This window comes from Lepus europaeus, chromosome 7 (assembly GCF_033115175.1).
Source record: "Lepus europaeus isolate LE1 chromosome 7, mLepTim1.pri, whole genome shotgun sequence".
NCBI classification, from domain to species: domain Eukaryota; kingdom Metazoa; phylum Chordata; class Mammalia; order Lagomorpha; family Leporidae; genus Lepus; species Lepus europaeus.
The window spans coordinates 66,919,986-66,946,002 of record NC_084833.1 but is presented as its reverse complement, the minus strand read 5'-3'; the positions used below and the strand labels follow the sequence as shown (position 1 = coordinate 66,946,002).

The 26,017-nt window shown below is 43.9% G+C and overlaps 1 protein-coding gene across 1 annotated transcript; it reads left to right on the top strand.

Annotated features, from left to right (window-relative positions):
- Positions 1–14: 14 nt before the first annotated feature.
- CLNS1A (chloride nucleotide-sensitive channel 1A) lies at positions 15–24,588 on the top strand. Its single transcript, XM_062196759.1, has 7 exons — positions 15–204; positions 7,738–7,874; positions 12,090–12,188; positions 12,828–12,935; positions 14,159–14,332; positions 19,806–19,895; positions 23,850–24,588. Exons 1-6 carry the CDS (start codon positions 80–82, stop codon positions 19,871–19,873), a joined length of 711 nt encoding a protein of 236 aa, XP_062052743.1. The 5' UTR covers positions 15–79; the 3' UTR covers positions 19,874–19,895; positions 23,850–24,588.
- Positions 24,589–26,017: the final 1,429 nt, after the last annotated feature.

Sequence of the window (26,017 nt, the reverse complement as noted above, 5' to 3'; positions counted from 1 at the left end):
CTTCCGGGGCGGGTCGGAGCGAGGTCCGGGCGCTGTGCAGCAGCTCCCAGCCGGTGTGCGTTCCCCGCTCGGTGCTGCCATGAGCTTCCTCCGGAGTTTCCTGCCTCCCGGGCCCACAGAAGGGCTGCGGCACCAGCAGCCGGATACCGAGGCTGTCCTGAACGGGAAGGGCCTCGGCATCGGCACCCTCTACATCGCTGAGAGGTAGGGTCCCGGTTCCCCAGCGCTGGCCTCCTGCGCGCCGCCTCCCGCCTTGCTGGCGCCGGCAGGGTAGACGAGCCGGGCGAAATGAGAGCTCGGGCTGCCGGGAGCGGCGGCGGGGCTGGGAGGAAGGCTGCAGTATTCTAGTGGCCTCCCCCTGTGGAGCCTCCCCGTCTCTCTTCTCCAGCCGGAATTTCTCCTCGTGTATTGTGCCCCTAACCGCCTGCGTACCGGCGATCTGGCGTGTGCCTTGCTCGTAACTCGTGGTCCCGCTTTAAGGTTTTGAGTTCCAGGCTCTGAGGTAGTTTTTGGTGTGCCCGTGTTTCCGGCTGAACAGGTGCGGGAGATGTGGGTTCCGAACAGATGGCGGAGGATGTCGAAAGTTTGGTTGAGGAATGTCGGTTTTCTTCTGTAGGTGTGGAGGGAGGCAGGAACGAGCTCAGCCCCATGCAGGCGGAGGTCACAGCACAGGGACTTGATTCCCCTTTGGGGCCCTGGAGTCGATCCCCTGGAGCATCTTGTCCTTTCACAGTTACGGAAACCTGTCTTAGAGGCTGCGGTTGTGGGACTGAGGTCCCTGTGCCCTTGACACGTGGTCCCCTTCATCTTCCGATCTACAGTGACACATGGAATCTTCCGGATCATGAAGCCTCCCTGGCTCCCCTTTTGCTACATCACATAGCAGCCAGAGAGCTCTGCTTTTAGGACTGATGTGATTACAGTGGACCCATCCCGATCACCCAGGCCAATCTGTTTGTGTTTTATTGTCAGGTTCTTAGTAACCTTACATGCATTTACAGAGTCGCTTCTGCCACGTAACATTCACAGGCATGATACCAGGGGATGAATGTCATGAGGGCCAAAATTTTGTCTACTACAGAGTCTTGGGCATAAAAAAACTAGAAAATTACTGGTGCAGAGGAGAATTTAGTCGAAGCTTGGGCTTTTGGCCAATCAGCGAGATAGTAAATATGGATGGGAAGGAAAGCAAATTTGGGCTGAGGAGCAGATAATGAGTTTGGTTTGAATATGGGTGTGGTTCAACATAGGACCATGTAATTTAGGGGAAATCAATTAGAGATTTGGAAGTCGAGGGAATTGATTGGATAACCTGGAAGTGAAGAGGGCCAAGCGTAGAACCGTGGGGAAGCACTTACATTAAGAGATGAGTCATGGAGATGAGGCTTGAGAAAAGAGGAGGAAGGAGCAGTCAAATGAAATAAAACCTGAAAAGCTGCTGTTGAGCTCCACAAGGAAATCTGGTGGCCGTGGGAAGAGCATGGAGCACAGTTATTCCCTGCTTCCCTACAGTCTTTTTCTTCGTGGCATCTCTGTATTTGGCTCTTTTTTTTTTTTTTTTTTTTTGATAGGCAGAGTGGACAGTGAGAGAGAGAGACAGAGAGAAAGGTCTTCCTTTGCCATTGGGTCACCCTCCAATGGCTGCCGCGCCGCCGCGCCGCGCTGATCCGAAGGCAGGAGCCAGGTGCTTCTCCTGGTCTCCCATGTGGGTGCAGGGCCCAAGGACTTGGGCCATCCTCTGCTGCACTCCCGGGCCATAGCAGAGAGCTGGCCTGGAAGAGGGGGGCAACCGGGACAGAATCCGGCGCCCAACCGGGACTAGAACCCGGTGTGCCGGCGCCACAGGCGGAGGGTTAGCCTATTGAGCCGCGGCACCGGCCATGGCTCTTCTTTATACAACTTCATTCTATGGGAAGATATTTACATTATGGAAAATTTCAAACGTAAAGGAAAATTGCAAGTGTTGTTAATACCTATATGGTCTCATAATGATTCAATAATTTTTTGGCATATTAAATTCTTGAGCTGCTTGCAACTTGCAAATATGTTTTTACTTTATTTGTAAATACTTTAAGTATCCAAAGAATAAAGATATTCTTCTATATAAGCGCAATATGATTTGCATACTCAGGAAGTGTAACTTTTTAACTTCTTACTGATTTTTTTTTTAAAGATCTATTTTATTTATTTGAAAGACAGTTACAGAGAGGTCTTCTATTCTGTTGGTTCACTCCCCAAATGACTGCAATGGCCAGAGCTGAGCTGATCCGAAGCCAGGAGCCAGAAGCTTTTTCCAGATCTCCTACGTGAGAGAAAGGTCCTCCATCTGCTGGTTCACTCCCCAAATAACTGCAGTGGCCAGAGCTGAGCCAATTTTAAGCCAAGAGCCAGGAGCCTCTTCCTGGTGGGTGCAGGGTCCCAAGGACTTGGGCATCTTCTACTGCTTTCCCAGGCCATAGCAGAGAGCTGGTTCGGAAGGGGAGCAGCTGGGACTTGAACCGGTGCCCATATGAGATGCTGGTGCTAGAGGCCAGGGCTTTAACCTACTGCGCCACAGCGCTGGTCCCCTTACCTGTTTTTTTAAAATATTATTTATTTCACCTTTTCACTAACAAATCTTTTTATTTAAAAAAAAGTATTTTGGTAAAATATACATGCAAAAAGAATGTTATAGATGTATGGTTTAAAGCACATATACATAAGTATACCTGTATATCCTGGTGGGCTCTGTGGCACAGCAGGTTAAACTGCTGTTTGGGACGCCCACATCCTGTATCCTGTTCCTACCTTGGCTCATTCGCTTCTGATTCAGCTTCCTGCTAGTGGCCCTGGGAAGGCAGTAGATGATGGGCCAAGTGCTTGTGTTCCTGCTCTGCATGTGGGAGACCCAGATGGAGTTCCTGGCTCCTGGCTTCAGTCTGGCCCAGCCCTGGTTCTTGTGGGCATCTGGGGAGTGAACCATTGAATGAGATATCTCTCTCTCTCTCTCTCTCTCTCTCTCTCTCTCTCTGTTGCTCTGCCTTTAAAGTAGGTGAACATAAACAAATAAGCATTATTTGACAAGGAATACAAGAACAACATTATCAGTACCTTGGATATCTCTGATCATCCTTTTTTACTTATTGTTAGTCACACCTTGGTCTTGTTCCCCTTTTTTTTTGTTCTTTCCCACTTAGCATTTCCAAGAGCTGATGGGTTTTAACAAAGTGGGAAAGCTTCCTGAAAAGTGTGACCAGTGATATTAACAGTTGGCCAAGTGAATAGGGTAGACCTTGGGGCATTGATCTAATTAGAGGAAATAAGGCTGGTGTCTGGCACAGTGTTAGAGATGGCACTTGGGGTGCCTGCCTCCCATATTAGAGTGCTTGGATTGGCATCCTGGCTCCGTTTCTGATTATAGCTTTGTTTTGATGGACACCTTGGAAGGCAGCAGGTAATGGTCCAAGCAGTTGGATCTCTGCCACCCACGAGGGAGAACTAAATTGAGTTCCAGGCTCCTGAATTGGGCCTGGCCCAGCATGACTATTGAGCATTTGGGGAGTGAACGCTGTGGGTAGAACCTGTGTGTGTGTGTGTGTATGTCTGTCTGTCTGTCTCTCCCTCTCCCTCTCCCTCTGCCTTTCAAATAAGCAAATAAATAAATCTTAAAGAAGAAAGATTATAAGCACTTCATAGGAAGTGCTGTGCAGTGGCAGCATCTGTGTTCTGTCAGCAGTAAGAAACTACAAAGAAATTATTATGTTCTTTTTAAAGTAAAATCTATAATTTGGTATACATCAGTTATATGTTTGGGTTTCAGTTTTTTCGTCTCCCGACTGAATCATTAAAGTTTTGTGGCTTTATATATTTGAAGTGATTTTGGATACTCAAGTCTAGGACCTTCTTTTCTGAGTTGTGATAATGCTAGGAGATCTTTTTTTTAAAGATGTGTTTATTTACTTGAAAGGCAGAGTTACAGAGAGATCTTCGTCTGCTGATTCCTTCCCAAATGCCCACAAAAGCTGCGGCTGAGCCAGACAAAAGCCAGGAGCCAGAAGCTCCATCCAGGTCTCCTGGGTAAGAGGCAGAAACCCAGGTTCTTAAGCCGCTTCCTCCCAGGCTCATTAGCAGGAAGCTGGATCCGGAGCAGAGCAGCTGGGAGTTGAATTGACCCTCTGTTGTGGGGTGCTGTTGTCTCAGTGGCAGCTTAGCTTGCTGCCTCACAGAGCTGACCTCCCGTCCCTCTTAGCCAAAGACACAGGGAGAGGAAGAGTTCTTTAATCTGCGTGGTCACTCTGCAGATGCCCACAGCAGCCGGGTCTGGGCGAGATCAAACCTGGGAGCCAGGAACACCAAAATCTTTAAAAAAAAAAAAAGCAAAACCAAGTGTGCTGAAACTCTTTTCAAATGACAGCCCTTATTTTCTTGGTTTTGCTGTTTTTAAGTGTACAGTTAAATAGGTTTTAGTATAGAGTTCTACAAATGTTGGGACAACCTAATATTCTGCCTTTGCTTTTGGTACTGCTTTTGATAACTGAGAGCCCTTTGTTATACATAGATGAACCATTAGCCATAGATTTCCTTCTAGGGAGCTGAGGTATATAGCTTAACCTCCCCTCACTCTGAACATGAGTGAATTCACACTGCCACATTGTACACTGTTCCTGCCCAGAGGAGTCCTAGGTTCTTCTCTCATGCTTTTGTTTTTGCTTGGTTAGAAATTAAACTGCCAGATTTGTTTAAGTTGTATATAAAATAGGATGAAATGAGTGTTTTTGCACTAAATTCCTTTTATAATAACAGCCCTGTTTAGGCAATTTACATAGCAACTTTGGGGTGGGCATTTTACCTAGACACCTGACACCCAGGGCCCTATTCAGAATGCTTGGATTTGGCGCCTGTCTCCGGCTCCCAGCTTCCTGCTAATGTGGACTCTGGGAGGCAACAGTGATGGCTCCAGTGATTGGGTTCCTGCCATACAGGAGGAAACCCGGCTTTGAGTTCCTACTCCAGCCTCAGCCTTCACAGGTATTTGGAGAGTGGACTAGTGAATGGGAGTTTTCTCTCTTTGTTTCTCAGATAAACTAAAAATAAATTAAGGTACAATTCAGTGATTTTAGTTGACTTACAGAGCCACTTCCTCCCAGGGTCTGCATTGGTAGGAAGCTGGAATCAGGAGTCGGAGTTGGCAGGCAAACTCAGGCATTCTGATGTGGGATGCGGGAGTCTTAACCAGTAAGGTAGAGCCTCACTTTGCATTAACATATTTTATGACTTCCTCAGGAATTTTTGCTTATTACTTTTTTCCCTGCTAAGCAGTACAATTCTTTTATTATTATTATTATTATTTTTTTTTGACAGGCAGAGTGGACAGAGAGAGAGAGACAGAGAGAAAGGTCTTCCTTTGCCGTTGGTTCACCCTCCAATGGCCGCTGCGGTAGGCGCGCTGCGGCCGGCGCACCGCGCTGATCCGATGGCAGGAGCCAGGTGCTTCTCCTGGTCTCCCATGGGGTGCAGGGCCCAAGGACTTGGGCCATCCTCCACTGCACTCCCGGGCCACAGCAGAGAGCTGGCCTGGAAGAGGGGCAACCAGGACAGGATCGGTGCCCCGACCGGGACTAGAACTCGGTGTGCCAGCGCCGCAAGGCGGAGGATTAGCCTAGTGAGCCGCGGCGCCGGCCAGCAGTACAGTTCTAAATGGGTGAAGTATTACTAAAATATTCAGCTACCCCTATTCAAAACTCAATATGCTGATCTTGGTGATATGTATCCTTTGTTACATCAATAAGATATTTGTGTTTGATCGTGTTTGAGGACAAACTAAACCTAGTTTATCTGTGACTTTTTTTTTTTTTTTGGACAGGCAGAGTGGACAGTAGAGGGAGACAGAGAGAAAGGTCTTCCTTTTTGCCATTGGTTCACCCTCCAATGGCCGCCGCGGCTGGCGCGCTGCGGCCGGCGCACCGCGCTGGTCCAATGGCAGGAGCCAGGTGCTTCTCCTGGTCTCCCATGGGGTGCAGGGCCCAAGAACTTGGGCTATCCTCCGCTGCACTCCCTGGCCACAGCAGAGAGCTGGCCTGGAAGAGGGGCAACCGGGACAGGATCGGTGCCCTGACCGGGACTAGAACTCAGTGTGCTGGCGCCGCAAAGTGGAGGATTAGCCTACTGAGCCGCGGCGCCGGCGACTGTCTTTTTTTTTTTTTAATTTATTCATTTGGAAGGCAGAGTTACAGACAGGGAAGGAAGGGGGGCAGAAAAGTGAGACAGAGAATCGTCCATTTGCTGGTTCACTCCCGAAATGGCTGCAAAAGCTGGGGCTGGGTCAGGCCCAAGCTAGCAGCCAGGAGCTTCACTCAGGTCTCCCACTGCTTTCCCAGGCACATTAGCAGGGAGCTGGATCTGAAGTGGAGCAGCTGGGACTTGAACTTGTGCCCAAGTGGGATGCCCGGGTTGCAGGCAGCAGCTTAACCTGCTGTGCCACAACTCTGGCCCCTGTGACTATCTCTTAAAGTTGCAAAATAAATAAAAGACCTCATCATGAAATTTGTCTTTCAAGGTAATAAATTCTTTTCTGACTTGTGATTAAAGCCATTTCGTGTATATGTCATATAATGTAGGATTAGTGGAGAATGGAGAACTTAGTGATTAGTGATTACCAGATATTTATTGCATACTTTACTTCTGAGTACTATATCATATTTATATATTTATTTTAAATATTTATTTATGTATGTATGTATTTGAAAGCCAGAGTTACAGAGAGAGAGGGAGAGAGGGAGAGAGATAACTTCCATCCACTGGTTCAATCCCCAAATGGCCGCAGTAGCCAGAGCTGGGCTGATCCAAAGCCAAGAACCAGGAGCTTCCTCTAGGTTTCCCATGTGGGTGCAGGTACCTAAGCACTTGGACCCTCTTCCACTGCTTTCCCAGGTGCATTAGCAGGGAGCTGGAGCTGAAGAGCAGTAGCCAGGACTCGAATCAGTGCCCATATGGGATGCTGGCACTGCAGGTGGTGGCTTTACCCCATACTCCACTTTCCAGGCCCCTGTGCTTATGTTTTTTAAGAATGTTAAATAAAGGGGCCAGCACTGTGGCACAACAGGTTAAAGCCCTGGTCTGCAGCACTGGCATCCCAGACAGTACTGGCTGATGGAAGGTGAGCTACCTAATAGTGGAACTGGCCCTATCACATTCTTTTATTTAACATTTTTAAAAAGATTTATTTTATTTATTTGAAAGTGTTAGAGAGGTAGAGAGAGAGAGAGAGAGAGAGAGAGGTCTTCCAACTGCTTTAATTACTGATAATTAAATATAAGATTAATTATCACAGAGTTAAATGCTAGGTAGCATATTAGTGTAAGTGCAACTTAGAAGAAAGCATTATGGGCCAAAGCAGTTGCATGGAGGCCTCATGGAGGAGCTGGAGCTTAATGAGATGAGAAGGATTTGCAGAAGCATAGAGGGCACTTGAAGACGTTCCAAATAATAAGCGTAAAAGGCTTAGAAACACACATGTGACTTATAAAAATTGCATTTCAAATCTGTTTCAATTTGTAGCTAGAGGAAAAGGGATCATTACAGAATTAGTCTTAAAATTCAATTCCAACTGCTGAATTTCTTATTTTAGGAATATTTCTAAACAATATACTTGAATTTATTCACATGCCTAAGTGTTTCTAAGCTGAACCTGAATAAGCTTTGAGGTATTAAATTGAGATTTAATTTCTAAAACTAATCTGCTTAAAACATGTTTTTCAGCCGCCTGTCTTGGTTAGATGGTTCTGGATTAGGATTCTCACTGGAATATCCCACCATCAGCTTACACGCGGTGTCCAGGGACCCAAATGCCTATCCCCAAGAGCATTTGTATGTTATGGTAAATGCCAAATTTGGAGGTAGGTATGCTGTAATTTAATCTAATGCTTTCTTTGGTAGCAGGATATACTTTAAAAAGCATTTTTGATGATATATTCCAGCCATTGACCCACTTTGGATAACAACTTACTAAGCCAGGTTTCAGCATAGTAAAATAATTTGGACACCTAAAGTCCTGTGAGCATTTGTTCTGTGTTTATACCTTTTATGTTCCATATTTTTGCACATACAGTTCTTTTGTTGCTTGGTTATATGTTTTGTGCTTCTTCCTCTGTGTTTTAATGGTTTCTTCTCTTTGTCTTGAAGCAGTATGTCTTTTCTTCTAAGAATTTAGGATAAAACTGGTTTTGTTTCGTTGCAGTGACAGTTTTCAGTGGGGAGTGGGAGGATTTTCCATGTGACTCCACTCACCCTCTGTCTCTTTACATTTGGTAGTGACATTCCCACTGGAGTGGGTCCGAATGCTACTGGCATCTAATAGTTAGATGCCACAGATGCTATTTCAATCCTACAACGTACAGGGAACCTTTCCACAACAAAATTATCCAATCCAAATGTCAATAGTGACAAGATTGAGAAACCCTGGGTTACAAGATTCCCAAGTTTTGCTGCTGGAGATAACCGTAAAGATCGATGAAAATCTGGTGAAGTTGTTTGCTTTTAAAATGATGAGGAGCTTTCCTCTGAAATCATGTAAAAGAAATAATCCCATGAATTTCCCTTGTAAGCTATTGTGCCTTCAAAAGAGGATTTTAATAATCATTCCAGATATAATATGACCATTTATATTCAGCTGTGAAACTAATTATTTACTCATTTTTAGGAGGTTGGCAAGCCCTGCCTCATTAAGTGGTAATGACTTGATGCAGCTATTGGAAATTTTTTTTAAATAAATAAATCTTTTTTTTTATTTAATAAATGTGAATTTACAAAGTGCAACTTTTGCATTGTTGTGGCTTCCCTCCCCAATCTCCCTCCCTTCTGCAAAATAAATAAATCTTTTAAGAGTTCATGTTCAACCATTTTTGTACATTGTTTTTTTTTTTTTTTTTTCAAGATTTATTTATTATTTATTTGAAAGAGTTACACAGAGAAGAAGGAGAGGCAGAGACAGAGAGAGGTCTTTCATCCGCTGGTTCACTCCCCAGTTGGCAGCAACAGCTGGACCTGCACCGATCTGAAGCCAGGAGCCAGAAGCTTCTTCCGGGTCTTCCACATGGGTACAGGGGCCCAAGCACTTGGGCCATCCTCTACTGCCTTCCCAGGCCACAGCAGAGAGCTGGATTGGAAGAGGGGCACCTGGGACTCAAATAGGTGCCTATTTAGGATGCTGGTGCCGCAGACAGAAGATTAACCTACTGCGCCACGATGCCAGCCCTCAAGTATAACATCTAAAGGTGGTCTTGACAGCCAGTTCCAAATGCTTGTGTGAAATGTCCCTAAATAGTCTCCAGCATTGTTACTGGGCAAAAGTGCTTATCAATTAAAAGACTGAAGAGGTAGGATACTAGCAAAGGAGGAAAAAGCACTGAATAAGAAAACTGCTAAACTTGCTAGACAAGTCATTTTCATCTTTCTCAGCCTCAATTTTCATCTAAAAAATGAGGGGTTTGTGTTAGTACCTGGTTCTGAAACCTGGCTGCATGTTAGAAATACCTGGGGAGCTTATTTAAAATGTAGCTACTGCAAGTTCTAAAATACAAACTAATAGTTCAGGTGGTTTGGGGTAGGTATTTTAAATGTATGCTGTATATGATTATTTGCTTGAAATTGATGTGATTATGATATATCCTTTCTTATACAAATGTTAGGATTTTTCATTTTACTAGAGTAAGTGGTTCTTCCTTTGTCAGGTCTTTTGTTTGTTTGTTTTTGTTTTTTGAGATTTATTTTGCTTATTTGAAAGGGAAAGAGAGAGACAGAGGGAGAGACAGAGAGAAATGAGAGGTCTCCTATCAGCTGGTTCACAGCCAGGTTTGGGCCAGGCCAGAGCCAGGAACTTCATCCGTGGTTGGCAGGGGTCCAGGGACTTGGGCCATCTTGCACTGCTTTCCCAAACATATTAGCAGGCAGCTGGATTGGAAGTGGAGCAGCCAGGACTAGAACTGGAACCCATATGGGATGCCAGCACTGCAGATGGCTGCTTAACCCCCTAGGTCACAATGCTGGTCCCTCCTGGGTCACGTTTATTTCAGTAGTTCTCCAGTCCTACTTATCTTGAACTTCTCTCATAAGTTACACATGTTAGGATCATGCTTTTGTAGCCTTAGCTCTTCACATTGTGATTCTCCAAGTTCTGTATTTATTTTTCTCTTCGGTCTGCTTTCATTAAGTATCTCTTAAAAAATGACCATCAGAGGCCGGTGCTGTGGCATAGTGGGTAAGGCCACTGCCTGCAATGCCACAATCCCATATGGGCCCCGGTTTGTGTCCCAGTTGCTCTGCTTCTGATCCAGCTCTCTGATAATGTGCCTGGGAGGGCAGCAGAGGGTGGCACAAGTGCTTGGGCCCCTGTACCTACATGGGAGACTTGGAGGAAGCTCCTGGCTCCTGGCTTTGGATCAGCCTAATCCTGGCCATTTCAGACATTTGGGGGAGTGAACCATTGGATAGAAAACCTCTCTGTCTCTTCCTCTCTATATAACTCTGCCTCTCAAGTGAATAAATAAATATTTAAATAAATAAAAAGCAAAAAAAAAAAAAAGGACTTAGTGGATATAACCCTGTAGTTGTTTCGTATGAGTAAAATTGCTGCATTAAGGTAAGAAACATTCTTAAAGCTCTTAACATATTTTGTGACATTGCTTTCCAAAAAGTTTATATCAATTTACACTTTCAGTAGTGGTGTATAGAAAGGTACTACCTTGGGGCAAGTGATGTGGCACAGTGGATTAAGCTGCTGCCTGCAGTGCTGGCTTCCAACATGGGCGCTGGTTCGAGTCCTGGCTGCAGAGTCCCAGCTGCTCCACTTCTTATCCAGCTCTCTGCTAATGCTCCTCGGAAAGCAGTGGAAGATGGCCCAAGTCCCTGGGTCCCTGACACCAATGTGGGTGACCTGGAAGAAGCTCCTGGCTCCTGGCTCCTGGCTCCTGTCTTTGGCCTGGCCCGGCCATGATTGGTGAGACTATTTGGGGAGTGAACCAGCAGATGGAAGATTTCTCTTTGTGTCTCCTTCTCTCTGTAACTTTGGTTTTCAAATAAATAAATAAATCTCTAAATATATGTATATATACATATATATATATATATATATATATGTACCACCTTTCCACTTATCTTCATCAGCATGGATAAATTAACTTTTTTTTTTTAATTAATTTATTTATTTGAAAGGCAGAGTTGCAGAGAGGCAGAAGCAGGGGGAGGGGGCCTTCTATCGCTGGTTCACTTCCCAGATGGCTGCAATGGCTGGAACTGCACCAATCAGGAGCCAGGAGCTTCTTCCGGGTCTCCCATGTGGGTACAGGGGCCCAAGGACCTGGGCCATCCTCCACTGCCTCCCCAGGTGATAGCAGAGAGCTGGATGGGAAGTGGAGCAGCTGGGACTCAAACTGCCACCCATATGGGATTCTGGCACTACAGACGGCGGCCTTACCCACAACGTCACATGGCCAGCCCGATAATTGACATTTTTGTCAATGGTAACTTTAATATAGTAAATTTCAGTTTATATTTTTATGATTATCAATTTTAAACGTGGTAGATGTTTTGAGCATCTATTTAGATGTTTTTAAGCTCTAAAATAACCACAATTGGGGGCCGGCGCTGTGGCGCAATGGGTTAAAGCCCCAGCCTGCAGCGCTGGCATCACATACGGGTGCTGGTTCTAGTCCCGGCTGCTCCTCTTCCGATCCAGCTCTCTGCTAATGGCCTGGGAAAGCAGTGGAAGATGGCCCAAGTCTTTGGGCCCCTGCACCCACGTGGGAGACCCAGAAGAAGCTCCTGGCTCCTGGCTTTGGATTGGCGCAGCTCCGGCTGTTGCGGTCAGTTGGGGAGTGAACCAGTGGATTGAAGACCTCTCTCTCTCTGACTCTACCTCTCTCTGTAACTCTGTCTTTCAAATAAGTAAAATAATTAAAAAAAAAAAAAAGAAAAAGAAAACACGATTGGAAATAAAAATTGAAGTGCAATATTCAGATTTATCAGTAAGCATCCTCTAGGAAATTCTTAGCTTTTTTTTTTTTTTTTTAAGTCAAAGACATGGCATATTAAAAAGTTATTTATTCCTTTTCCAGAAGAATCAAAAGAACTTGTTGCTGATGAAGAGGAAGACAGTGATGATGATGTTGAACCTATTTCTGAATTTAGATTTGTACCTGGTGATAAATCAGCATGTGAGTGTTCTGTGTATTGATTCTTTTCCCTTTTTTTGCAAGCATCCTCCCCCAAACCTGTGGTCTCACATACACACCTCACTTTCATCAACATTTCGTCAGTTGTATTGCCCTTTCTTTTTTGTGTCTGTAATACTGAGAACAGACACTTATTAATAACGATTGTGAATGTTGCAAGCATATTGTATGTAACATGTTACCTAGTATGTTTTGTGAATGGAGGGTCAGTTTTATTCATTCATTTCATTGATTGATGCTCTTGACTTCGAATCTCATCTAAAAGATGAACGGCAAAGGAGTCACAGCAATTCCACAGCAGATGCCAAGACAACTAGAAAGAGCCCTGTCAGTTGAGAGACATTCCCCTGGTACCAACGATCTGACAAGGACTTTGCCCCTTTTCTCAGAAAATCCAACTGGCTACGAAGGGATCTCAGTAATATCTCAGAATGCACATTTATTTTGTGACTTGCCCATAGCCTCAGACACTTCCAGAATTGGTCCTACTTGGAATCTGGCAGGTTTTGCAAATATTATCCTAGTATACCTCTTGTGTACCTGTTAAATTTCTTAGCACTGGTGGTTTTTATTAAACTGTATGTTGAAAAGTCTTAGTTAAAACTTCATTTTCTTGTTCAGTGGAGGCAATGTTCACTGCAATGTGTGAGTGTCAGGCCTTGCATCCAGACCCTGAGGATGAAGATTCAGATGATTATGATGGAGAAGAATATGATGTGGAAGCACATGGTTAGTGAAGTAGATTTTTTTAAATGTTTGTCTGTTTTAATGTTTCATTTTAGAGCATTTATGTGTACTGTAGGCAGGATTGTAGTTCTTTATAGTTAACATGTTCCTTCAAACAGGTCACTGCCAAAGTCATTTTTTTTTCCTAGAACTATACTTCATTTAAGAATCTCTCCCATTGCTTTTCTTTTTTTTTTTTTCTTTTTTAAAGATTTATTTATTTATTTGAAAGTCAGAGTTACGCAGAGAGAGAGAGAGAGGTCTTCCATCCGCTGGTTCATTCCCCAGATGGCCGCAATGGCCGGAGCTGCACCGATCCGAAGCCAGGAGCTTCTTTCCGGTCTTCCACGTGGGTGCAGGGGCCCAAGGACTTGAGCCATCTTCTGCTTTCCCAGGCCATAGCAGAGAGCTTGACAGGAAGTAGAGCAGCCGGGTCTCAAACTGGCACCCATATGGGATGGCGGTGCTTCAGGCCTTTCTTTCTTTCTTTCTTCTTTTTTTTTTTTTACAGGCAGAGATAGACAGTTCACCCCCTAAGTGGCTGCTATGGCTGCACCGATCCAAAGCCAGGAGCCAGGTGCTTCCTCCTGGTCTCCCATGCAGGGCCCAACCACTTGGGCCATCCTCCACTGCCTTCCCGGGCCACAGCAGAGAGCTGGACTGGAAGAGGAGCAAACAGGATAGAACCAGTGCCCCAACCAGGAGTAGAACCTGGAGTCCCGGCGCCGCAGGCGGAGGATTGATTAGCCTAGTGAGCCTTGGTGCCGGCTAAATATTTACTCTTCTTTCTAATATTTTTTTTGTACCTTTTTGGTTGTTTTTTTCTGCTTTTTTTAAGGAGCATGTATTTTAATCAGGAAAAGCCTTCAATACAAATTCCTATCAAACTAATTAGATCTCCCCTGAAAATTCTCACCTTGGTATAATATAGGAGTGCCTGGCCTTGGGAGCACCCTCTTTCATTGCAGTCCTAGAACGTGTGATTCTTTGGGAGTTGCTGTTTACTGGCATTACTTCTTGGAATCCTTTTTCATCTTATATGATAGGTATATTTTCTTTGTATTTCTGTCTTCAAGGGTCAACTTTGTCAATGAATGTTGAAAAGACAAGTACTTTCCTGGAAGCCTGTTTCCACTGCTCCTTAAATCTTCAGCAAATGTTTTATTGGTTATCCATGTGTTTTTTAATTATTATGTGACAGCTTATAAGTTTTTTTGTTTGTTTAGAACAAGGACAGGGGGATATCCCTACGTTCTATACCTATGAAGAAGGATTGTCCCATTTAACAGCAGAAGGCCAAGCCACACTGGAGAGACTAGAAGGAATGCTTTCTCAGTCTGTGAGCAGCCAGTATAACATGGCTGGAGTTCGGACGGAAGATTCAATAAGAGATTATGAAGGTGAGTGTCCTGTCTGCAGTGTGAACAGTCAGATGGCCATTTAGGAAGTGGGGGACTTTATGGACAGACATAAAGGTTCTTTAGGAAACTCTTAAGACAAAGAATCTCTGAGTTAACTCTGTATAGTATTTAAGAAGCAAATGGAGAATTACATACAAAAGGGATTCATATATAATTTTTAAAAATTATTTTCCACCTTAACTGTATTTGTTGATGTTCCTGGGACAAATATTTGTTTACAATTAACTATCCATTGCATATCTGTATTAGTTTCCTAGAGCTGTCAAAACAAAGTACCATGGACTGCTTGGCTTAAATGCAGTAACACTTTGTTGTCTCATAGCTTTGGAGGCTGGAAGTCCCAGCATAGTTCCCTGTGAGATTGTGTCGGGGGAGGATCTGTGCCCAGGTCTCCTTCCTTGTCTTATCCACGACTGTCTTCTCCCTGTGTTTTCATGTTGTTTTTCCTCTCTCTGTCTCTGGTTCCCAAGTTTCTCTCTTCTGTTAGGATTCCCCAGAGAAACAGAACCAATACACACACACACACAGACATCCCACATTTTACCTGTCTCTCCTGTAATAACTGCTGTTACTGTTTAAAACTTACTCTTTATTTCATAGGTTAAAATGTTGGGATGTTTCCTTCTATGTGTGTATTTAGAGAAATTTATTTTAAGAAATTGGCTAATCTCATCTAAAAAAAACCTCTACAGAAACATCTAGAGTAGTGTGTCGCAAACTATGTACATGGCCTAGCCATGAGGATACCAGTCCAATTGCATTAAAGGCTACTCTGATGACCTCAGTTTAACTTCATTGTAAACCTCTGTAAGGTCCATATCTTCATATAAGATCATATTCTGAGGTACTGGAGGTAAGGACTTTACCATGCATTTTGGGGAGATACGCATCCACCAGAATACTCTAAGACAGTGAAATTTCAGAAAAACTCTTGAAGGATAGGAAGCCAATGTAGAATTATATTTCTCATCACCATTACATAAGAATACCCAGGGCCAGTATTGTGGTATAGCAGGTTAAGCTTCTGCTTGTAAGGCTGGCATCCTATATGGGTAATGATTCAAGACCTGGCTGCTCCACTTCTGATATAGTTCACTGCTAACGTGCCTGAGAAAGCAGGGTAAGATGGTCCACGTGCTTCAGCCCTTGCACCCACGTGGGAGACCCAGAAGAAGCTCTGGGCTCCTGGCTTCAGCCTGGCCCAGTCCCTGCTGTTGCAGCCATTTGGGGAATAAACCAGCGGATGGAAGCTAACTCTCTCTGTGCTGTGTCTCTCCTCCTCTCTAACTCTGCCAGTCAAATGACCAAAAAAAATTTTTTTTTAATTCCCATTCTTGCATAATTTTTAGTGTCTTTTGATTTTGTTGTTTGTTTTGTTTTAATTGAAAGGCAGAGTTACAGAGAGAGAGAGAGAGAGAGTGATAGAGAAAGAGAGATCTTCCATCTGCTGGTTTACTCCTCAAATGACTGCAATGGCCAGGACCGGGCCACAGTGAAGCCAGGAGCCAGAAACTTCATCTGGGTTTCGCAAGTGGATGCAGGGACCCAAGCACTTGGGCCATGTTCTGCTGCTTTTCCCAAGTGCATTAGCAGGAAGCTGGATTGGAAGTAGAGGAGCCAGGACTCTTAACTGGTACACATATAAGATGCTGATGTCACAGGTGGCAGCTTAACCGGCTGTGCCACCAGTGCCAGTCCAAATTTCTTGTGTCTTGTTGTATTAGTTGCAAAAGCCGTCAGTGTTCATAATAAAAATATTTAGAACATTAGAAAATATAATTTTCTGCTCCGTATTATTCCAGTCCCATAGCAAAGACTTTTAAGGTCACAAACACTTTTCTCTAACATGAAATTTTTGAAACTTTTATACATAAGCCTCATTAACATCTTGAAGTTGCCTATATGTGAGGACTTCAAAAACTTCAAATGGAATTAAAAGACAATTTTAGGGGTGGGCATGGAGTGCAGCTGTTAAGTCGCTTCCACTTCAGCTCCCTTCCAATGCACACTCTGGAAGGCAGCAGGATGATGGCTGAGGTATTTGGGTCCCTGCAACCCACATGGTAGACCCAGATGGAATTTCTGGCTTTGTCTTAGCCAAACCACATTTGGGGAGTGCACTGGAGGATGGAAGATCCGTTGTTTGTCTATCTTGTCTGTCTGATTGTCTGCTTTTCAAATAAAATGAAAAAAAAAAAAAATTGAAAATATACATGCAAGTTTATTTTGGTACAGAAAAACTGTAAAATCTGGACATGTGAGCAGGCTTCAAAAACGTAATGAAAAATGCATGCTATGAAAAATCTGCATACATTTCAAAAACTCTTTTTTGCATCAAACTAAGTCTTTTAATTCTGTTTTTCCACAAACTTTAACTTTTTTTTCCTTTGTGAGAGCTCCTGTTCTCTCCTTCATTCCCATATACCTGCTACAGCCATGGGCTGAATCCAGAAGCTGGTAACTGCAGTCAGATTTTCCACGTGGATGGCAGGAACCCTAAGACCAGGGCTGTCACCTCTGCCTTCCTGGGTCCACATTAGCAGGAAGCTGGGGTCAGGAGCTAGAGCAGGGACTCAAAATCAGATACTTCAAAGTAGGGTGCACGTGTCCCAGTGAGCAGCTTACCCACTAGACCAACCACCTGCCCAATAAACTTGGTTTTTGAAAACTATTTGGCTGTTTTTTTTGTTTTTGTTTTTGTTTTTTTAATTCTTTTTATTAATTGAAAGGCAACCAAACTGAACTCCCAACCGTTGGCTGGGGTGTGGCCAGACTGAAGCTGGGTACTAAAAACTCACTCCAGGTCACCTGCTGCCTCCCAGGGCGCACATTAGCAGGAAGGGAAAATCAGGAGTGGAACCAGGACTTGAACCCAAGCACACCAGTATGGAATGTGGGCATTGCAAGCAGTATCTTAAGCACTAAGCTAAATGCCCATCCCTTCACAGTGCTTTTTTTTTTTTTTTTTTTAATATGTTTATTTGAGAGGCATAGTTAGAGAAAGAAGGAGAGGCAGACAAAGAGGGATCTTCATCTGCTGGTTCATTCCCCAAATGGCTGTAATGGCCAGGGCTGGGCCAGACTGAAGTCAGGAGCCAGGAACTACAGCCAGGTCTACCACCGAGTGGCAGGGGTCCAAGTACTTTGGGGCCATCTTCCACTGCTTTTCCTAAGCACATTAGTAGGGAACTGGATTGGAAGTGGAATAACCAGGGCTCAGACTGGCACCTATATGGGATGCTGCCATCACAAGTGGTGGCTGTGCTACAACACTAGCCCCTTTCACAAAGTTTTTGAAGTCCCTTTGAATGGAAACCTTCTCTAACCTACATAATTCTTCGTCCTCTAAGGACTTGAGTGTCCACGTCATTGTTGCCATTTTTACACCCTTTGACTGCTAGTGGCAGTGGTTCATGTGCTGCTATATGAAAGACATGTTCATTGAGCTACTACAGCAGGGACAGAGCAGAATAGTGTTCAAGAGAGATGAATTTACTGTTTTTATATCAGTGACATTCTGGTGGAAAGAAAAATAAATTGACAGTATGTTGAGATACAGTAGACTTTGCGGTTGCCTTGCAATCTTAGGAACTGGGCCCTCACCTAACCTGAATAGTCATGGAAAACTTCAAGCTTTGTGGCGGAAGGGATACCCAAGCCAAGATCTGAAAACACATAGAAATGACCCAGATGAAGGGGGATTACAGACAGGTTGGAGGGATGAGTATTTAAAAGGATCAGCTGTGTACGAAAGTTCAAGAGGTCAGTCATCTTTGGGAAACTGTGATACATTATCTTTGAAGTTTCCATGTGAAGAATAGTTATTAGAGCACTAGATGAAGATGGAGTAGTGGACTAAGTCATTTCTTAGAAGAACTTGAAAGCTATGTTAGAGAATTTGAATATGGCGCCAGTGTTGTGCCATAGCTGGTGAAGCCACTGCCTGTGACACTGCAGCATCCCACATGGGCGCTGGTTTGTGTTCCAGCTGCCCCACTTCCAATCCAGCTCGTAAAAGAATTTTTGAATATGCTCCTTAGGTCAGAGGGAAGCCATTGAAGAATTTTAGTTTGATTAGCATTGCAGAAAATGGTTAATAGGGAGAATTGATTAGAGAGGAAAATAACTGGAGGAAAGGAGAGAAACCCTGTTATGTGACAGATAAGAAATGGTCACCTGAGTTAAGTAGTGGCAGTGAATATAAGACTTAAGAGATTCAGGAGATAGAAGCAACAAAAGGTAAAAACATGGTAGAATGGTAGAGGGTTTGGGTTTGTAAAACTGGAAAACACTTTTTATGCAGAGAGATGAGTTAATTTTGGACACGTTACATTTGCATGTTTATGTGATGAGATGCCAAGGAGCTGCTGGCAGAAGCCTGTGTGTGGTAAACTAAAGAGTCAAATGGAAGGTAAAAGCAGCTGTAGACAACTCTTCCCAGGGAGCTTTTATTTTTTTGCCCTCTCCCCACTCACCCATCCTTTTCTTTAAAAAAAAAAAAAAGAAAGAAAAGAAAAAAAAAATGGCCGGCTGTTAAGCTATTTGCAGCACCGGCATCCCATATGGATACTTGTTCAAGTCCCAGCTGCTCCACTTTTGATCTGGCTCCCTATTAATGCACCTGGGAGGGAAGTGGAGGATAGCCCAAGTTCTTGGGCTCCTGCTATCCACATGGGATACCTGGAAGAAGGTCCTAGCTCCTGGCTTTGGCCTGGCCCAGCCCTGGATGTTGGGGACATTTGGGGAGTAAACTGGTAAATGGAAGATCTCTTCTCTTTATGTAACTCTGCCTTTCAAATAAATAAATAAATCTTAGGAAGAAATTTATTTATTTGAAAGGCAGAGTAATAGAGAGATATCATCCCATTGGTTCACTTCCCAAATGCCATACAGCCAGGTCTAGGGCAGACCAAAGCCAGGAACCAGAAATTCCATCCTAGTCTCCCACATGAGTGGCAGGGACCCACGTACTTGGGCCATCCTCGGCTGCTTTCTCAGGTGCATTAGCGGCAAGCTGGATGGGATGCCAGCAGCATTGCAAAGACAGCTTAACCACTTGTACCACAATGCTGGTCACCCTGTTTTTTTTTTTTTTTTTTTTTCTGCTGAATTATGTTATAAACTCTATGAGGATAGGACTACATACCTTTAAAAATCTTTATAGTAAGTACTTAGCACAGATCTGTGAAGTGTGAACAATTGAAACTTACTGCATTTGTAAGTGCCTACCTAGAGTTCTTTAGTGTTGAGGTTTGAGAATTTTATTTGGCCTAAATCCACTGAAGTCATTTTTCTCCTTTTGTTCCTTGATACTTTAATTTTCAAACAAGAGGAAAAATAGTAATGTTAACCAGCAGAGGGCACTAGCTTCCTTCTGGTGAACACTATAAATTGAATCTTTACCTGTCTGAAGTGCTCATGAGTATTGCTGAGCAGCACTGTTTCTGTTCAGATGGCATGGAGGTAGACACTACACCAACAGTTGCTGGACAGTTTGAAGATGCAGATGTTGATCACTGAAAATGATTTATGCTGCTGGAAGGTGAGTAGTTTTATTTTCTCCTTTGTCACTGAACATGAAAATCATATGAAACGACCGATTTTTCTTTTCAGAATTCAAGAGAGCTCTATATAATTAGCAGCTTCAGAAAATGTTGTTGTTGTTATCCATTTCTGAAGTTATTCCCAATTGCATGTTTTTTTTTTTTTTATTTTCCCTAAGAAATACAGGGCTGCATACATGGCAGTTTTTTGGTTTTTTTGTTTTGTTTTGTTTTGACAAGCAGAGTGGACAGTGAGAGAGAGACAGAGAGAAAGGTCTTCCTTTTGCCGTTGGTTCACTCTCCAATGGCCACCACAGCTGGTGCGCTGCGGCCGGCGCACTGCGCTGATCCGATGGCAGGAGCCAGGTGCTTCTCCTGGTCTCCCATGCAGGTGCAGGGCCCAAGGACTTGGGCTATCCTCCACTGCACTCCAGGGCCACAGCAGAAAGCTGGCCTGGAAGAGGGGCAACCGGGACAGAATCCGGCGCCCCAACCGGGACTAGAACCTGGTATGACAGCGCCGCTAGGCGGAGGATTAGCCTATTCAGCCGCGGCGCTGGCCGACATGACAGTTTTACCATCTGCTGTGCATGCCAAACACTGCCTTAGGTGTTGAGACTATGCAGAAGAATAAGACACTGACCTAACTTCAGTGAGTTTGCACGATTAGCCATGGTTGTTAGTCATCTGTTCAGAAATGGAGCTCTCTCTGTAGACTCCTTTGGGAGCAGTATAGCCTGAGATCGTGTCCTAGTTTGCTCTGGATTTCACTTTTTTCACTTGTGATGTTTGAAACCTTAACGTGATCATTAGAGAACACAAAGTGGAGATTTGATGCAACTCATTGCTTTTCTTTCTTTCTTTCTTTTTTTTTTTTTTTTTTTTTTTTTAAGATTTATTTATTTATTTGAAAGGCAGAGTTACTGAGAGGCAGAGACAGAGAGAGCGAGGTCTTCGATTCACTGGTTCACTCCCCAGATGGTTGCAGTGGCCGGGGCTGCACTGATCTGAAGCCAGGATCCAGGAGCTTCTGCCGGGTCTCCCACGTGGGTCCAGGGGCCCAAACACTTTGTCCATATTCTTCTGCCTTTGCAGGCCATAGCAGAGAGCTGGATCTGAAGTGGAGCAGCCAGGACTTGAACTGGAGCCCATGTGGGATGCCAGCACTGCAGGTGGCAGCTTTACCCGCTACACCATAGCGCTGGCCCTGCAACTCACTGGTTTTCCACAGAGAAAGTGGAAGTAATTCCAAAATGAGTTGAAGCCTTTAATCATAATCTTGGATGTGTTACTGCCCTTCTAAGGATAATGGAGGTTGTAGGCATGTCAGTGTTCAAGGCTGATTTGCTAACCAGGTCTGTGCAGTCCAAAGAGCCATTATTTCCCAAGTTGTTTCCTGCCTACTTTTTATGGTCAGCATAATCCTCTGCCAGTTTTCTCTCCTCTGACGCATTCTCCTGAGCTTTGCCTGAAGTTCCTCCCTAACTGTTTGCTGCTTACAGTGAGGAATATATTACCATTTGGCAGGTTGAGTATTAAACTGTATGTTAAATATTAACTGAAGAGTCATGTAACTTGTTCCTGTAATAGACGGCTAGACTAGTAGCTTTCTTTTATTTTTTTAAGATTTGTTTATATTTGAAGGAGTTACAGAGAGAGAAAGAGAGATCTTTCGTATACTGGTTAAATCCCTAGATGGCCTCAGTGTCCAGGGCTGAGCCAGCCTGAAGCTAGGAGCCAGGAGCTTCATCCGGGTCTGCTACATGGATAGCAGGGGCTCAAACACCTAGGCCATCTTCCATTGCTTTCCCAGGCCATTAGCAGAGAGCTGAATCAGAAGTGGAGCAGCTTGGACAGGAACTGACAACCACATAGGATGCTATGGAGTCGCAGGTGGTGGCTTTACCCACTACACCACAATGCTGGCTCAAATAGTCCTTATTTAAGCTGTAAGATTTTCACAGTTAAATTATCCCTTTCTCAATGTCCTCACTCCTACCTCTGACTTTACAATAATATTAAAGCATGTGATAAAACATGGCAACATCTGTGTAGATTGACTAGGCTCTGTACCTCCATCAGTTACCTAGGTAGATTCTGAGGTCCTTCATTGTTTCCTGTTAGGATAAATATTTCATAATTCTCTGTTTTGGCCGGCGCTGCGGCTCAATAGGCTAATCCTCTGCCTGCGGCGCCGGCATACCGGGTTCTAGTCCTGGTCAGAGCGCCGGATTCTGTCCCAGTTGCTCCTCTTCCAGTCCAGCTCTTTGCTGTGGCCCTGGAGTGCAGTGGAGGATGGCCCAAGTGCTTGGGCCCTACATCCGAATGGGAGACCAGGAGAAGCACCTGGCTCCTGGCTTCAGATCAGTGCGGTGCGGCGGCCATTGGAGGGTGAACCATCAGAACGGAAGACCTTTCTCTCTATCTCTGTCTCTCACTGTCCACTCTGCCTGTCAAAAAAAAAAATTCTCTGTTTCATTTTGGCATAGACTTTAGTTCTGAACTATGGGCTTTTTTTTCCCCCAGTTGAAATTTTTAATTGCTATTCTCTGTTCCATTTTATATTGGAAACCAGCCTTTTAAAGTTCCGTTTACCCTACAAATTATTACCATTGTGAATGTAACATTGCTGTTTTTACTAGCAGGTAGTGGATCTCTGTTTTCTTCTCAGGTCCTGCCAGTAGAACTGTCAGAGAATAACTTCTTAGAGTGCTGTGATTTAAGTCTCTTCCCTTAAATACTTAATTCTTATTTCCACATTTTTTTTTTAATTTTTTTTAAATTTATTAGACAGGTAGAGTTACAGACAGTGAGAGAGAGAAAGGGCTTCCTTCTGTTGGTTCACTCCCCAAATGGCCGCCATGGCTGGCACTGCACTGATCCAAAGCCAGGAGCCAGGTGCTTCCTTCTGCTCTCCCATGGGGGTGCAGGGCCCAAGGACCTGGGCCATCCTCCACTGCCCTTCCGGGCCACAGCAGAGAGCTGGACTGGAAGAGGAACAGTCGGGACTAGAACCTGGCGCCCATATGGGATGCCGGTGCCGCAGGCAGAGGATTAGCCACGTGAACCACAGTGCCGGCCTCCACATTTATTTTGTCATTGGTAGCCAGACAATCTAAAATGTATAATGTACAATATCAGCTCTGCTAAAACCATGTTTTTCATATCACTGGAACTCTTTTAACTTTAATATTGATCAGATGTTTGAGATGTGAATAACTTCACTGTTACTTCATGGGATCAACTTAAGTTGTGCTTTCCTTTGTCATCACATTCTACATAGCATGCTAATATTTTTTTCATTTCGGTAATACTTGTATAGTAACTGTTTTACTGAAATTGGGGAAAAGATTTTTTTATCTTCAGGCTTTTGCATATTTCTTCTTGAAAAGTAGACTTCAGAGAACATCAGCAACTCTGTTAATAATGTTTATGGGAAACTCATTTGGTATGTCACTAATGGTTATGCAAATGGGATGTTGCAGCAGTCCCTGGCAAGGGTTGTGAGGATTCTTTGTAATCGTGAAGTAACCATAAAATAGCCACAGATTTTCTAATGAGCCAATTGTTGGTTTTCTGTTCATTTTATGCTAGACCTCAGAGCCAGAGAATATTTTCTTCATAAAGTTGGTGCATGTTATTCTTCTGGATAATTGACCTGAATTCCGGATAGTCTTTGTAAATTTTTTATCACTTAATATTGTATGTGCCTTTAAAGAATGAACAGGAAGTTATTAGAGTGTTTATGCAACCGCGAATAATTTCTAGTTAAGGGAACTTGGACCTGGCAGTGCATGAGTTGGGTGAATGCTGGAATGGTAACACTGTCACACTGGCTGTACCTTTGGACAGGACATACTCTTATATCTCAGTCCCTGGTACTCTTGCTAAAGCATTCAATAAATGCTTGCTATTATTACAATTATAAACATTGTAATCCTTTTGTTTTCCAGATTCTGCTTTATAACTGTAGGAAAGAACTTGGTGCCTCTTCCTGTCTGGAGTGAGGTTGATGAAAATGTTTTTGTTTCTTCAAAACTCACTTGAACCAGTTCTTTCTTGAAACAGCAAGTTGTCACCAGCAGAAGAAACTGTGACCTTTATTAACAAAGGTGAATTAACTAGGAAGGTATTTGTAGTCTATCACCCCTGAATTGTCTGTGTCTGGTTACCCTTTGAATGGGTCTATAATTTCTGCCTTCCGTGTATGTATCTTCTGTAGCTAGCAGGCCTATGTGGTGAAATGCGCAGGAGCTGGGAGGTGTAGGTAGACTGGGTGGGAGAGAGGCTGAAGCTAAAATATGCCTCTTTGGGACTAAAGATACCTTTATCACTTAAAAAGAGAGAGATCTCAGAGGAATCCTGTCTGCTGCTCATTCACAGAGTCTTTTACTGAAATGGGACCCAGATTAATTCAGCGTCACTAGGTGACCTCTTTGGAAACCTCCCAGGCACTTGTACCACCACCACCACAGATGCTTCTGACTAGCCTTTGCTCCTTCTACCATGCTTCCCCTGTCTGCTCTGTTACAACCTCTTAGGTTATCTCTGGTTTCCAGTCACTAGGCTAGTTTTCTGTAACAGAACAAGTGAAACTGTTATGAAGCCCTCAAAGTACTTCAAATGATAACTGTTTTGTCTTTGTAATAGCCTAACAAATAAATATAGGTTTTCTATATTATTGTGCTCTCATTCTTGACTAAAACCATTAATAAGAAATGCTTTTATGGCAAAAAAAAAAGGATCTGTTGGTCTTCATTTTGTTTACTTTTGTTGAAAATATGAAGTTGATAAACTGTGGTTAGAATTTCTGGCAGGTATTTAATAAGGTAAAGATTTCTTCTTGGATCAAGAATAATTTCTTCCATTTATCAACTCTCAATTTTTAGTTTACACAAACAGCTGAATATTAAGAGACTAATTTGTAATTATAAATTTTAACTTGGACTTCAGATACCACCAGATTTAACAAGCTATTCAGAAACCTTTGGGGGCCCGGTGCTGTGGTGCAGTAGGTTAATCCTCTGCCTGCGGCGCCGGCATCCCATGTGGGCACCGGTTCTAGTCCCGGCTCTCTACTGTGGGCTGGGAAAGCAGTGAAAGATGGCCCAAGTCCTTGGGCCCCTGTACCCATGTGGGAGACCAGGAGGAAGCACCTGGCTCCTGGCTTTGGATCAGTGCAGCTCTGGCCATTGTGCCTGTTTGGGGAGTGAACCAATGGACTGACGACCTTTCTCTGTTTCTCCCTCTCACTCTGTGTAACTCTACCTCCCAAATAAATAAATTAAAAAAAGAGAGAGAGAGGAAAAAAAAAAACATTTGACTAGTTAATAACTAAGGTCCAATTTGATACACTTTGGCTCAGTGTTCTTTTTAGTAGATTTGGTTATCCTCATCCTGCAAGGTAGACTGAAGAAAGTAATTTCCTTTTTATAACCTTTTTAAAAATAACCTTATAGTGAACTATGATCCTAAGTAATGATAAGGGAACAAACAGCAACAAAATAAATCCATAAGAAATCGTTAAAAAAAAAATAACCTTATAATAGGCAACTAAAAGAGCCACTTGGGGGGCCAGCACTATGGTACAGTGGGTAAAAGCCCTGACCTGTAGCGCCAGCATCCCATTTGGCACCGGTTCAAGTCCCAGCCACTCCACTTCCGATCCAGCTCTCTGCTGTGGCCTGGGAAAGCAGTAGAAGATGGCCCAAGTCCTTGGACCCCTGCACCCGTGTGGGAGACCCGGAAGAAGCTCCTGGCTCCTGGTTTCGGGTCAGCTCAGCTCTGGCCGTTGCGGCCATCTGGGGAGTGAACCAGCGGATGGAAGATCTCTGTCTCTCTGGCTCTACATCTTTGTAACTGTTTTTCAAGTAAGTTAAAAAAGAAACACACACACACATACTTGGAAAGGGAAACTAAGATTTACTGAGACCTTCTTTATACCAGTTGTTGTCCTAGGTCCTTTACATGTATTACACAAATTCTCTCTTCTGCAGGCATGTTAGCAGGGAACTAGATTAGAATCAGAGCAGCTGGGACTTGAACTGGTGCTCCAGTTTGGGATGTTGGCTTCACAAGTGGCAGTTTAACCCACTGCACCACAACACTGGCCTCTACTAGG